General features: G+C 37.3%; 1 protein-coding gene across 1 annotated transcript in view; it reads right to left on the bottom strand.

Annotated features, from left to right (window-relative positions):
• Positions 1-14062, bottom strand: part of HCAR (coenzyme F420 hydrogenase family / dehydrogenase, beta subunit family) — a 358257-nt gene that overhangs the window by 68352 nt on the left and 275843 nt on the right. Inside the window, exon 13 of the mRNA XM_089440579.1 lies at positions 3631-3658. Coding sequence (XP_089296705.1) covers positions 3631-3658 — 28 coding nt within the window. The remainder of the gene's footprint in view (positions 1-3630; positions 3659-14062) is intronic.

Here is a 14062-nt window from a genome sequence, read left to right as displayed (position 1 = left end):
TTGCCAAGATCCTGGCTTTCCAGATGACAAAATTGGATGCTCCATCAAATCTGTCATGATCCCTCAATCCATTCATTACCATCTCTGCTAAAAAATAGGATTGGTTCTCTTCTCCCTCTCCTGTTGTCAATCTAGCAAGACTTGGATCTGAATTTCTTTGGCGCTAGAAATCCTCTAAGGAACAAGCTCCTCTAGACTCCCTCTGAGTCCTGATTTCCTTCACATAAATCCTCCTACCAACTGTTGAATCACTTCCTCTCCAATCCTCCTTTGTTGTTGCAACCTAGATCTAGATTTCTTTGGCTAGAAATCTGTCAAGGCAGTGACTCCCTCTTCCTCAGCTTTGTCTCCATAGACACTGTTCTACACCAACAGAATCAACGTCCCTCCCAGTGTTGCACGAAGCGCCCCCCCCGGTTCCAAGCCCCGAAGCGCGTCCCGTACGGAAGCGCCTAGGAAGCTTGGCTGGAAGCGCGCTTCCGAAATTCGGAAGCGCGCTTCCAGATTTTTTAGCCGCTTCCTGGAAATTTGGAAGCGCTGGCGCTTCCGAAGCGCCGAAGCGCGCTTCGTACGGCGCTTCCCAGACGCTTCCCAGACACTTCCGTACGCTTCCAGAAAAGCTTCCGGAAAAGCATTTAGAAAATCGTTTTTTTTTCAATTTTTTTTAAAATTTTAGGTGAGTTTGCTTGTTGGGGGTGGGTCCACCTTGGGTTAGGGTGACAAATGAAAGCAAAAAGAAATATAAATATAGCAGATGCTCCCTCATGGTAATGTTAAATTCTTAAAGTAAAAGTGACATTCTCCTTTATTTTTCATTTTCATCCTTTTACTTAAATTTTTAACATTACCATGAAATGACTCAGAATGTTTGAGAGTGGTTCCAGCCTCATTGGACTTCATATGGAGAAAATAGAATTTCATATCCTATTCAAAATTCAGCAGACTTAACAGTTTTCAGGTATTCAGGATCAATGGGATTGTGGCATTTCATTAGATTATATCAAGTATGAAGGTATGCGATTAGCATTTAATCAAGAGCACGAAGCCCTATATGTACCCTGGTGTTGGTGGTGTTAATTGTTGAACTCCTTTGTCACGCGGCACGCCCTTAGCAAAAAATTACCTTTCAATCAAGTCAAAATCATCGATCAAACATGTTAAGCTTTTTCTACCATATTTTAAGTCTTGAATTAGGTAGTTTGATCAAAATTGGGCAATGTTGACTAATATCCCTAGACAATCGAGGTAGAGGCAAAGGCTAGACAAGAGGAAAAGAATCTAGATTCTAGATCATTAATGTACAATGGATGTTATATCTATCTTGATTTATGCAAAAATATGCATGTTTTCATGTCTTCTACAATTAATTTGGTATTTGGGATGTTTGTTTTGAGTATAAATGCAAAAAAATATAAAATATATATATATATATAGCAGACGCTTCCGCGGACGCTTCGCTTCCTAGATTTTTGGAAAATGACGCTTCGGCGTCCCCGCTTCCAAAAAACGCTCCCGCTTCGTGCAACATTGGTCCCTCCAGCTCTTCAAATTAAATTTTCTCTGCTCCTCCGGCCCCGACACCTGGTTGATTCGACCCTTTCAGGCTCTGTGCTGGCCCAGAGAGCTGACGCAGTCACTACGTGGGCTCCTCTCTAGCTCTGCGTCACCCTCTACAGGCTCGAAATGTTGATGCAGGCACTGCACGAGCCTCTACGTCACTCCTGCGGCTGCTCCTCTGCCTCTGAAACAACACTGTCACTTGGGACAACTGCTTCTCTGCAACAAATTCTCTGGATCTCTCAGCTGGTGTCTTCAGTCTCCTATGATCTGCAATGCTCTGATACCATGTGATAATTTCTAAATCTACACATCAGAAATCCTACTGCAATCACCAGTTTATCATCTCATACTTGTTCTTTACATTCAACAAGTTATTTAAATAGTTAAACAGCGACAAATGCAGATCATGAACTGAAATAAACTGAGACAATCACACAAGGGACATCATTATTTTTGGACAATCGTCCCCGGAAAAACCCAATTCGGGAAAACCAGTGCAGCATATAGAGGGTTTGTATTATTAAGCAGATTTATGAATACAATTAGGGTGCCAAATTCGGCTCACCCAATAGAGAATAAACCTGGCAGAAGTACCTCTATCTGGAGACATATATTTTGACAATTCCACCAACTGGATCATCAAACCCCACAGATGAACATTGTTGTTTCCAGTGTTGGGCAACGATTGCTGCTCTAAGCTCTGTGTTGGAACTGCGTCACCTCCTCTAGGAGTTGCATCACCCTCCCAGTGAGCCTCCCTTGCTCAGAAGTCGATATGCTGTACTGCTTCTCTGCCCCACAAAAAACCCCAACGCTGCCTTTAAGGAACTGCGTCAGCCCCTCTAGCTTTTGTGTCACCCTCTCCGGAGTTGCGTTGTCTCTCCTGCTACTACTCTGCCTCTCTGCTATGTATCCTCGGCCTTGGACTGAAGTGCCTCTGTCGAACTTCCCCTCTCATTGCAACTCAGATCACTTAGCTCGACTTTCTCAACAAACCACGCCCAGAAAAATCTAACTCTTTGATCTCTTGGTATATCTCCAACTGACCCTCAAGCCTCCTCTTATACTTTTCCCGTTGATGAATCAACAACAGAAATTAAGTCCCTAATCAACGGCTAATATTAAAATAGACTTGATCCTCGTCACTTAGAAGTTTGTCACCCATATTCTTATTAATACACATTAATATTTTTATTTTCCTAAGTTTAGACATAGGAACCCATTAAAAATATTAATTATTTTAATAACTCCTTATCCGGGTAGAATTTCTCCAAACAATTTCTGGGTTCTGGAGACCTCATGTGTTCTAGACCCTCCACAAAATTTCGGAGCTAGAGCACATCCGATGCTACCCAAAAGAAACAGTTGACCAGTTTGACCTATGTTGACTTTGACTTTGGAGTTGACTTGCAGGAGGGCTGGACTTGGAGTTTTTGGTGGCAGTTCTAGTCTTGAATATCTCATTTTGATCTGATTCTATAAGAGAAGAATTGTTGTTGGGTTTTCCCCCTTCTGAGGTTTTGCCCTGGCTTGGAGCCTAATTTTGTTGTCTCTTCTCTCTTTGTTTTTTTTGAAAAACTGAACATTTGTATAATTGCTTGTTGAAGAACACATAAGAAGTAATAAAAAGAGATTTAACATTCACAAGTAATTATCAAGACAGGGAAAGCAAACCTAAACCTACTACACTAGGTTTCTTAATAAAAATGACAGCGAAGCTAAATATCGAGTTTTATTAAGTGCCTACAAGTTCAACCAACTTATGCTGCAGAGTTTGAATTTTAGTCATTACTAAGTCTAACATGCCAACCCATTCTCTTGACGCCTTGAACAATTTCAAAGAGACGATATGAAAGGAATTGTACTATTTCAGTTTCATGTTTAGTTGAACATTGATGCAAAATTATAATAAAGTATGCAATTAAACAATGAATGATTTTCCAAGCCTATTGAAATTTTAATGCCTTTTTTTCTTCGTATCTATATTTCCATTGAGAATTTTTTTTAAATGCAACAGTTAAACATAACCAACTCCTTTAAGCTTCAGGAAAATGTAAGATCATAACTCACCGCTAATGCATTTGTGTAGTCAAAGCAACTACAAAATAACACACAATAAAGGCTACATTAGGAAAGACTGATACAGTCTAAGATACATAAAACACATACTAAATTAGTAATCATGTATATATCTCCTTAATATTTTAGTACAATGGCATCCTACCATATCAAATATAAGAAAATCCAGTGCAATGTTACATGAAGACAGAGAGAAATATCTAAATAGTGACATCATTTCTTTCCTTTCAATTATTATTGTAGATACAAATATGATGCCAGTAACAAACATTAGATTATCAATAAAGTTCTTTTTCAAGAGAAGAAAATTCAAGCTAGGTAAAAATGTTCAAAATAAATTTCAATTAGAAACAAAATCATATCACAAAACTCAACAAACATGTAAAAGAAACAATATAGGAAATCAGTAAACAACCATTTCCACCATCCTAATAAGCTACAACCAAAGTTAAATGAAATATTTATAAAAAGAGATTGAATCAATTGGGTTATTTTTCACAAAGTTAGCGAACAAATATACTTCTACGTAAATATAGAAGGGATTGTGTATAGATTTCTCACCATGGGTGATGCACACCTCACAAACCAAGGTGAAAATTTGGGTAACCAACAAGAATGGATATGCATATGTTTGAGTATTGAGTTGAACAAACATAACAATAACAATAATAATAGTGAAACACCAAGGTCACACTTTTTCATCTCATGTCAAGCAAATATATATTTATATATTATGAGGATCATTATAAACCATTGATTATTCAAATTTTTATTACATATTTACATATATCTGTCCATTTCCTAGTAAACAGGGAGTGTTTACTGCAGTGATATCAGAGCTTCACTTTTCCAAATATTTTTGTTTGCAGGAGGAAAAATAGCATCCTTCACCCTGCCAAGACATTACTTCGAAACCAATTATTGAAAAGGGAACATGTGAATGTTTTAATTGAAAATTTTCTGGAGAATTTCCCATGCTCTGCAACAAACCATAGGGCTTATGTCAGGTTGAAATTAGAGTCTAAACATTTGGAACGAAGGATTGCCACCCACAGGGTATCCAGGAATTGCACCAATCAACATGATATTGACGACTACATCAGATTGGTTTCCACCGGGAATAAACACGGTTGTCGTTTCTAAGAATTACACTATCCACAGCCTGTCATTCACTCACCAATCTGTCACACCATAGCCTCTTTCAACAATACTGGGTTCCTTTTGTGGGGCCAAAAACTAGTATTCGTGACACAATGATTAGCAATCAGCAAGTTGAGTGGCCATCACCAATGCCAGAATCAAGGGATCAAGTACGTGAATTGGAGCATTAAGCATCCGTCCAAAGGCCGCACCCTAAAAATCATCACATGATTTTATCTTTGTTTCCTTGGGAAAGACATATTACAAATTCAACTTTGATATGTATCAATTTTCCCTTTCAAAAGTCAATTTTATAACAACAACAAGAAGGTCAACATGGATGAAAAGGGGTGAAGACTCGAATTTGAGTCTTATGTGCCAAACCTCGTAGCAATCAAATCCTACCCATATCTACCTAAGCCTAGTTTGTTGGAACTATAGAGGTTACCCTTGGACGAGGGGCCCTGGGTTAGGGCCTATTGCAGAAGGTAGAGACATAATTTGTCATATCGAAACTTAAGAACATGATGGTTGCAAAACTCCTAAGTTTGATGGTTATTTGAAGTTAGCAGTTTGGATTTTGAAACAAGGGAGCAAAAAATGGCAAAGGTATTGGGTAATACTAGTTTTAGTGAAAGAAAAAGAAGGCCATCACATTCAATTAGTGAAAGATACAAATAAATAGTATATGGTTCAAAATATCAGAGAATGAGAATCACATAAGAATTGTAGCATGTTATTTTGCCCCTCAAGTGTCAAAAACTTAAAAAAATAAGGGGCTAGACAACAAGGATCTGTATGCAGCTTTAAAGGAAAATATTGCCACGTATTCTCAGTATGGAGAAGTTCTTTTAGTGGCAGATTTCAATGCTAGAACAGAAAATCAACAAGCTAGTATTCTTTGTTGCAAAGAGGATCACAGTCCTATTTGGCTCACTGGAGAGGAGAATCCCCAATGGTTGAGATGTTTAGAAGATGACAAAAGTTAGCAATCATTTTGGAGAGGAGTTATTTATGTTGTGTGGTTCTTTCAACTTAATTATTTGCAATGATCTAGATAGATGGAAAAGGTCTGGGAACTTCACTTGCAGCACATACAAGGAGCAAGTATCATTGACTATGTGATTTGTTCACAAAGCTTAATAGAAAAGATAGACAAAGTTAAGATTGGAGATGATATTTGGGACTTAAAATTAGACCATAACCCAATTTATATAAAGCTATCTTGGGTAGAAGAAAAACAGCATAGGAGGAAAACCCAATGTTCTTGACAAAAACTATCAAGGAGCAAAATTCTTCTAACACAAGAAAATTGTACTATCTTCAAGGCAATGGTAGAGAGATCAATTCAGATGGAGAAAGCTTGTTCCCAAAGCCTCAACAGTCATGAGTTCACAAATATAATTCAAGGTGCACTTGAGAAGTGAAATAGAGCAAAAAATAGGAAATCGGAATCAAATTGTTTTCTTGTAAATGCTTGGTTTGATGAGGAATGCAAAATGGCAAGGAGAACCTTGAAAAAAGCAGTCAAGGAGAAGATGAATGTAAAGTTATATAAGCAACTTTTGTAATATTGTACTAGAGAAAAATACAGTGAATATCTAAAACATGGACTAGCTACAACAAGAAGTAGGCATGCAAATCTGAAACCACACATGAAATTTTAAAAAGAATTAACACCCATAGAGCATAAATAAGAGAGTTGAGTCATTTTATTAGATTTCAAAGGACAATCTAGTACAAGATGAGGTGGAATGAGTGCACCTGGGCTTGCTACAACAAGCGTGCAACACCCAGGTGAGAATGTGTGCAAATTCCCCTCTATAATGGTTGAATCTAGTTGTGCCTTCCACTCTGGAAATTTCTGCAACTGCTGTTGGAGGTAATTTATGATTTGAGCTCTCAAAACACCTCCAAAAATTCTAAAAAATTAAGGTTGAGCTCCTTGTTGACCATTGAAGTATACTTGAAGACTCCATGCCTGAGGATATGTCGGAAAATTAACGTACCTACAGAGTTCAAATATCAACAGAGGTTTTAAGATTTTCTCTTCTTCTTCTCATCTTCTTCTCTATTATACTCAAATTTTGCAAGCCCTATAGGGATGTTGTAAAGTGATGCTAGCATGATGAAATAGAGTCATGTAACAGGCCTAGGTAGCTTGGGACATTGTCATCAAATGAATTTACACTTTGGGAGTTTATTTTACTTGGTTAATTATTGGTACTTTTTAGCACTTAATATAATTAATTGAGTTTTTTCTCCTAGTTATAACCCCAAAGCCAAAGTGTGGTTTGATGGCAAGGTCTTGGGTGAGTCCTAGTGTCTAGAGTTATTGTATATTACTATGCTAGATCACTCGTAAAATTTCGCAGAATTTGATTACGTCTAGGAGTCGTTTTTTAATTTTTTAAAATTTCCCGCAGGACGAAAATTTTAATAAATTATGTATGTAAAATGTAATAAGTAGTGTCTAGAGAAGTAGTATGGGGCATGTGTGCTCGAAATTACACCTCTACTCCTCTACTTTCTACTAAGACACACTTTGAGGGGTGAAAAACCACTATAGATCCCAAAAACTCACCTTTTCCTAAGTTTAATGGGAAAATGAGAAATAAATAACCCAAAAAATAATAAAGTGGAGAAAATAAAAATACTCATATGCCAATTGAGGTGGAAATGACTTGGAAAATAAATTCAAGTTAAAAGGCAAGTGGAGAAGTGAGTTGGAAACCACATAATCAATTAATTAGAGCACATGGAAAAAATTGTAGTGTGGGCCAGATTTGGGGCACGCATGGCATATTTGGTTAGCTCAAATAATCTAAGGAAAATCAACATGGAACTTTGGAGATTTGGGAAAAAATTAATTAAGAAATTTTTGGAGATATGTCTCCATAGTATCCTACCAAACTATACACTTGTACACTGCTTCTTCCCTCAACTGTTGAAGAATGTAACTAGGTTCGGTCTTCATAATTGTATTTGATTCATAATGAAATGTATTTATCAAAAGAAAGAAAGAAAGAAAAAATTATTATTATTGTTATGACTTATTAAAGCATGGGTTTCATGCTTGGGTCATAATGTTTTAGGTCAAAGTCCCCATTGAGGACTTCTAGGCTTTGTCTTGAGTCATTAGAGTCATTGTCCATTTAAAGAGACCCTTCTCAGGCTTTTGAATCATGTAAAAATAATTAATATTGAGTAAAATAAGTCATTTGTCACCTCCACACCAAGTCGGCCCTTACCTGATCAAGTCGGTCTACATGATGGTAATTCAACCTCCAGAAAAGGGTATATATACAAGCAATTTGATTCATTTGGGACACACTCTCTCACAAGTTTGATATCCAAGAAGAGGAAGCAGAAAAAGTGTGAAAATGCAAAAGAAGGAGAAGATTTGTTGAAGAAGGAAAGTCAAAGTTTTATGGTTTGTCTCTGTCTCACTCGTGTGGATTTACTGGGCTATTTACTGGAAGATCGAAGTGTTGTTGGGTCGAAGTTCCACTGCAAGTGAAAGTTCTGTTGGGTTGAAGTTCTGCTAGAGAGGTCGAAGTTTCTGATGCTGCTACTGCGTCGAAGCTTCTAAGTTGAAGTTTTTGCTGGGTTAAAGTCTATTGTTGCAAGATCGAAGTGCTAGGTTGAAGTTGTTGCTGGAAGGTTATCATCTGTAGAAGAAAGGAGGAGCTGATTTGGTGATTGGAGGAAGTCTGCGTCTAGGTCAAGGAATCTTGGATCATCTCATGAAACTATTAAAGGAAGAGTTGTTTACTGGGTTTTCCCCAAGATAGGGGTTTTGGTATCTATGATCTTCGTGTTATTGTTTTGGTAATTGCTTGATGAACTAAAGTAAAAGAAGAACATAAGAAAACATAAGAATATCACAAGTAATTATCAATATAAAGAAAATCTTTCTTCCTTTCTAATTTTCTAACATGGTATCAGAGTTATGGTGAAAAAGAAGGAAAAAGGCAGTCTAAAGATCTATTGAAAGGAGAATAGGCTTCTTGAAGAAGTTTGAATCAAGGGTCATCAAGGAAAAAGATCATATAAAGCCTACCATCTTCAAGAACAATGTCTAACTCAATGAAGGGAGAAAACAAATTAGAAGGAGCATCCAATTACAAGGTGTTTACCACTACATGTCAACTACCCATAGCAGTACACCCCCTTTTTCGCAAAAGGGATAATGCCTAATCGATGTGTTCCTGCCATCCAACTATCATCATCAGCCTGAGGATCATCTTATATTGTAAACCCTTTCTGCATGTGTAAACTGTAAATAATCTTAGCAGATTTGTGTCGTGTATGTAATTGCCTAGGTAAACCTAATTTTCTGGTAACGATCTACATTTCGGAAGGTTTTTTGTCTCACCGACCCATGGTCAGCAAAGTTTTCCTTCAGCCTTACCCCAAAGCCGGAATGGAATTTGTCACTAGAATGTTAGGGGAGTCCTATTGTGCTAGATCGAGTCTACGTAATAGTAATTTGGGAATAATCGTAACTATTTGGTTAGGTTATTTTATTATAAATTGCTTGATTTGCTAGATTATATTTGTGTCGTAGAAATGGGTAGTCTGTGAGGGTCTTGTTCAAATGGGTTTTTCCCCCTTGAGATGTAAACAATGTAAAAAAATCATGATGTAAAATATCTTGAGGGTTAGAAAAACAATTTATCCCCTCATTGGTCCTAGGTCCTAGGTAAATTTAAATTTTCCAGAGGTAAAATTCGTGGATCCTTTAAAAAATTAAATCTTAACTGGTCCAGGGACTAAGTTTAATTGATTATTTTGCTAAATTTTATGTCTGAGGTCCCTGGGGTTAAGTCAAAATCAAAGTTTTGAGGAAATAAATGCAAAATTTTAATTTTTGAATTTATTAAAATGCATTTAATTGAAAGATTCGAAATTTCCTCAATATTTAAAATTTCAACAGATAAGATTAAAAGAAATTTTGATCCTCATCAACGGTCGAGATCACTTTGACAAGGATCACTCGAACTAGCCGCTGGGAAATTTATCTTTAAATAGGGGGTCAGTGGTCAGTCAGTGTGATCCGATCTTTTGATCGTGTACTAAGTGAAAAGCTCTCTCTTGTAATCTTTTTATTATGAGCAATAAAGAAAGACTTTGGGGTTAAATTTCTGTTGGTGTTACTCTTCATGGAAATGTTGTAAGATGTATTATTTTCATAAATATATTTCTTTTTGGCCATTGATATAGCTTTCTGAAGAGTGATCTGAGTACAGGTATCTTGCTCAGTCGCTGGCGTTTGAATGGTAATTTAAATTTTGAATATAATAGCAGGTATCTCTATTAGATCTAAATTTTATTATTGTTCTCTCGCTCTATGATTGACGGTTGAATTGAGTTTTGCAGGAAAATCCTTAATTATCAGATCATCGGGCGTTTGGGGAAGTTCTCAGCTGAACCAGCCAACTCCCGATCCGTGTTTTCTGAAGAGCCCAGATTGAATTTGATCCCGGGCTTATCATAAGATATTTTTATGGGTGATGCATAAAGGGTTTCAAGCTTAGTACCTCCTCTAAAATTCAATTTTATGTGCTAAATTGTCAGATCTGGTTGTTGGGAGCCGCAGATCATCAGATCTAGGAGCGGAGTCAGACTCACACTCCCTAGATCTGATAGATCTGCCATTTTTGTACATAGATCCATAATTAATTTTAGTTTTCTGACTTAGGGTTTCTGGGGTTTCATTTATTTTTTGCATATTTGGGTTCTCACTGTTTGTTTTCAGGAACAAGTTGCAGATCTGAAGCTGAAAGCTGTGCAGAATCCAGATCTAGGCCCTGGAGGGTAAGATCTGGATCCTTGAAGCTCATCAGCATAATTCTGTAGGGAGATTATTCAATTAATTTTTATAGTCTAAGGGTTTTAAGAGCTTCAAATCTGAAAAATTTTGTAAGATCTGGGAATTTTGCAGCAGGTAAATTCAAAATTTCAATTAAAAAAGCTTTTTGGGTTTTGTTCCCTGGTTTTTGGGTTTCAGTGTGCAAATTTGATTTTTTTTTAAAAACCTTCTCAAAAATCTTATCTGTTGTTTGGTGTTTCTGACTTTGCTGTAAACTTTTGAAATTTTTTGGTTCTGTCCAGATCTGCGGCTCCTCCATTCGCAGCAATTCCCTCGTTGTTTCACCTCTTTCCATCGCCCTTTATTGCTATCTGCTACCTCTAAATAGATTGCATGCTCCAGCACCTTCGAGCAGCATTTCCCCATTGCTACCATCAGCCTCACCCCTCATCGCAACTCCAACCTGGAACAAACCCTCGCAGCACCTATCTTGTTGTCGACTTGCAGCCCTTCGCGTGGTCAACCTGCAAGGAGAATCGAAACTCGCTCAAACGCCACCCACATCCCTATCCATCGCCGGCTCCTCTCCTTCCCTCTTCAACGTATCCCTCAACTCCATTCTCGTCCCTATCCTACTCGCTGCCATACCCCTCACGCAGCTCCCAAACACTGCATAACACCTTCAAGACCTACATACGGATATCCCACAGAAACCTCACGCAGTGTTACTTTCCTCCACACTACCACAACCCTGTCCATTCTCCATCAATCGTCCAACCCACACGTGGCTCCCTTGAACCTGCATTTAGCTCCCTCGCAGCCCTCAGTTATCCCCTTGATCCGCAAACCTGCAGACAAGTTGAACCCCAAGACTGTCGTCAAAGTCTTCAAGCTGCCGCCATTGAACCCTCCATCTGTGCGATCTCATCGCTGCCCTTTCACGCTGCCAGTCCTTCCCGAACTGCTATCCACGCAGCCTTCACACTGTCTATAAACCTGTGTACAGTGCATCCTCACCACCGTGCTGCCAGCCCTTACGCAGCCACTCAAACCCCGCATTCATCCCACGTTTCTCCACATTGCCATGCTTGCAATCAAACCTTCATACCCCGCATCCTCACGCAGTCCCTCTCTATCTTCTGCCTGCTCCCATCACTCATCCCCACCAACATTCTGCCATCCCTCATCATTGCCCATCTCCTTCACACTGCTGTCGTTGACCCTTCTTCGAACCTACACACACCAAACAACAAAACACTCTATTTTTTTTTGTATATATGCGTTAAGTTTCAATTTGTTTAGTTTACTTCTGTTTTATATCTAGATTAGGGTTAGACTTTCGATTTCCCCTCAGTTATTTTAGCGTAGGTCCTTTTTTTATTTGGTTTGGTTTTATATTTTTTAGAAATTAAAATAAAAAAAATCGATTTTGTTTTGATTTTATACTTTTATTTCACTCTTTGATTTTATTTTATTTCATCCTTTTTTAAATTTCTTTTCTTTATGATTTTGATTTTAATTCTTATTCTCATTAAAAATATATAGATATATCTATATATATATATATATATATATATATATAGATATATATTGATTTAGGTTTTATTTTTTTTGTTTTAGTTTGACTTTGAGCTTTTTTTTATTAAAATTAAATCTAAAAAAATATAAAATTTCAAAACATTTCAATTCACATTAAAACATAAAAAAATCTATAAAAAAAAATTAAAATCCTAAACATTTAAACAATCGTAAAAATTTTAAAACTTTGGTGACTAAGGATTTTAAAATAAAGTAAAAAGGGATTGTGCCTTAACGTTTAGAAAATTTAAATGTGGCCTATGGCCCATTAAAATTTAGATTTTTGACCCGTTGATTAATTTCTTGGTGTCTCTGATGTTAAACACTAAATCTTAAATTCTCATATAGTCTAGTGCGATAAATGTTAAAAGAAAATCAATTGAATCTAGATCTTGGTCATTAACGATAATCGTTTTAAATCTGGAATCTTTTGCATGTGATAGTGTTGAGCGTTTTTGTGGTTTATTTATAATTGTCACTTTTTGTCACATATTGAAAATCGTTCTGGATAGCTTGTTTTATTGATGGTTAATTCAAATATCAAAGGCACTAGTCTAAAATTGTTTCTATCTTGTGGTCGTGTCTTGTTTACCTCCACGTTTAATCTATCAATCTGATTTAATCATTTAGATTCATCAAGTTGTCCATCATTAAAATCTTTTAGAGCCTGTGATCCACAGGCTTTCTCATCCATTTACCTTAGGGACTACCCCCCTTGACTTGCCTAGGAGAGAGTCTAAACAGAGTGAGTAAGGATTAAAAGTGACAGCCCTTACTCTGAGCGTTGTCGCGGTGCATAGACACTCTGTGCGACAACATTTTTGGCGCCGTTGCCGGGGACCGATTTACTGGGCCTTGGCTTTACGACATTCATCATTCATCTTTCATCTTTCTATCATTCATTTGAGCCGGCAAAGTCAACATTTTTTGGCACATCTCATCTTTTCCGTCATTCATTAGCCTGTCAAGCGGCCAGCCTTTCCTGGCGTCATTTGATCTTTTCATCGCCCTATCTTTCGTCATCTCGTTAATCGTTTCATCTGCACCTTTAGCAGCTGGACTTCTCAGTTCGTTTATTGTTTGGGTGGTGACTCCACTTCTTCCATTTATTATTTCCCAGACAAGAAGCCCCCCTTATATCCAGTTGTTTGTTGTCTTTTGGATCCTAGAGTTAGATTCATGTTCAAGTGGCGACTCCACTTCTTTCATTTCTACAAGAATTTCTACTCTAGGCTCGCTTCTTGTGGATCTCTTGATTTTTCTGAGCAGAGGTCTCTCTCTATCATCCATTTGGTCCCTCGTTATTCATCATGGATTATTCGTTTACCCCATGTCATTTTACTGATGTTCTCCATGATATTCCTGAAGTGGCCATTCATAAATTGTCTTTGTTCTCGGGTGGTGATTCAGTCGCTATTAGAAAGCATCTATGCAGGTTTTCTCGTATAATGCTCATATATTGTAGTTCTCCTCAGTATGATCATGAAGATGTCAAAATGCGTCTATTTGTCTTTTCTTTAGAGGGTGATGCTTTGAATTGGTTTAAGAATTGTCCTGAAGATTCTTTCACTTCTTTACAAGACATCGTTCATGCTTTTAAAGATAGATATGGTTATCAAGATAGCTCGCCTTGTGCCCCTGAAATTATACAACAAAATGAAAGTGATTTTGTGAAGCATTCAACTGTCGATGAAAGATTTCAAGACGATTCTCCATATGAGAATGTGTCATCCACATGTACTGTTGCAGATCAAATCCATGATAGTGGAAAAGCAGGGACAAATTGTCAAATCTGTGTCAACAATGAAAGGGAAAATTAGAAGCAAATTATAGAGGAACTAATGTGGCTGGTAAAAAAAATGGAGATTAATCAAGAAAAATTTGTAACTG

This window comes from Pinus tabuliformis, chromosome 9 (assembly GCF_031772625.1).
Source record: "Pinus tabuliformis cultivar Carrire ecotype Pingquan chromosome 9, CPIR1, whole genome shotgun sequence".
Classification (NCBI taxonomy): domain Eukaryota; kingdom Viridiplantae; phylum Streptophyta; class Pinopsida; order Pinales; family Pinaceae; genus Pinus; species Pinus tabuliformis.
The sequence above is the reverse complement of the archived record's forward strand: the minus strand, read 5'-3'. Positions and strand labels throughout refer to the sequence as shown.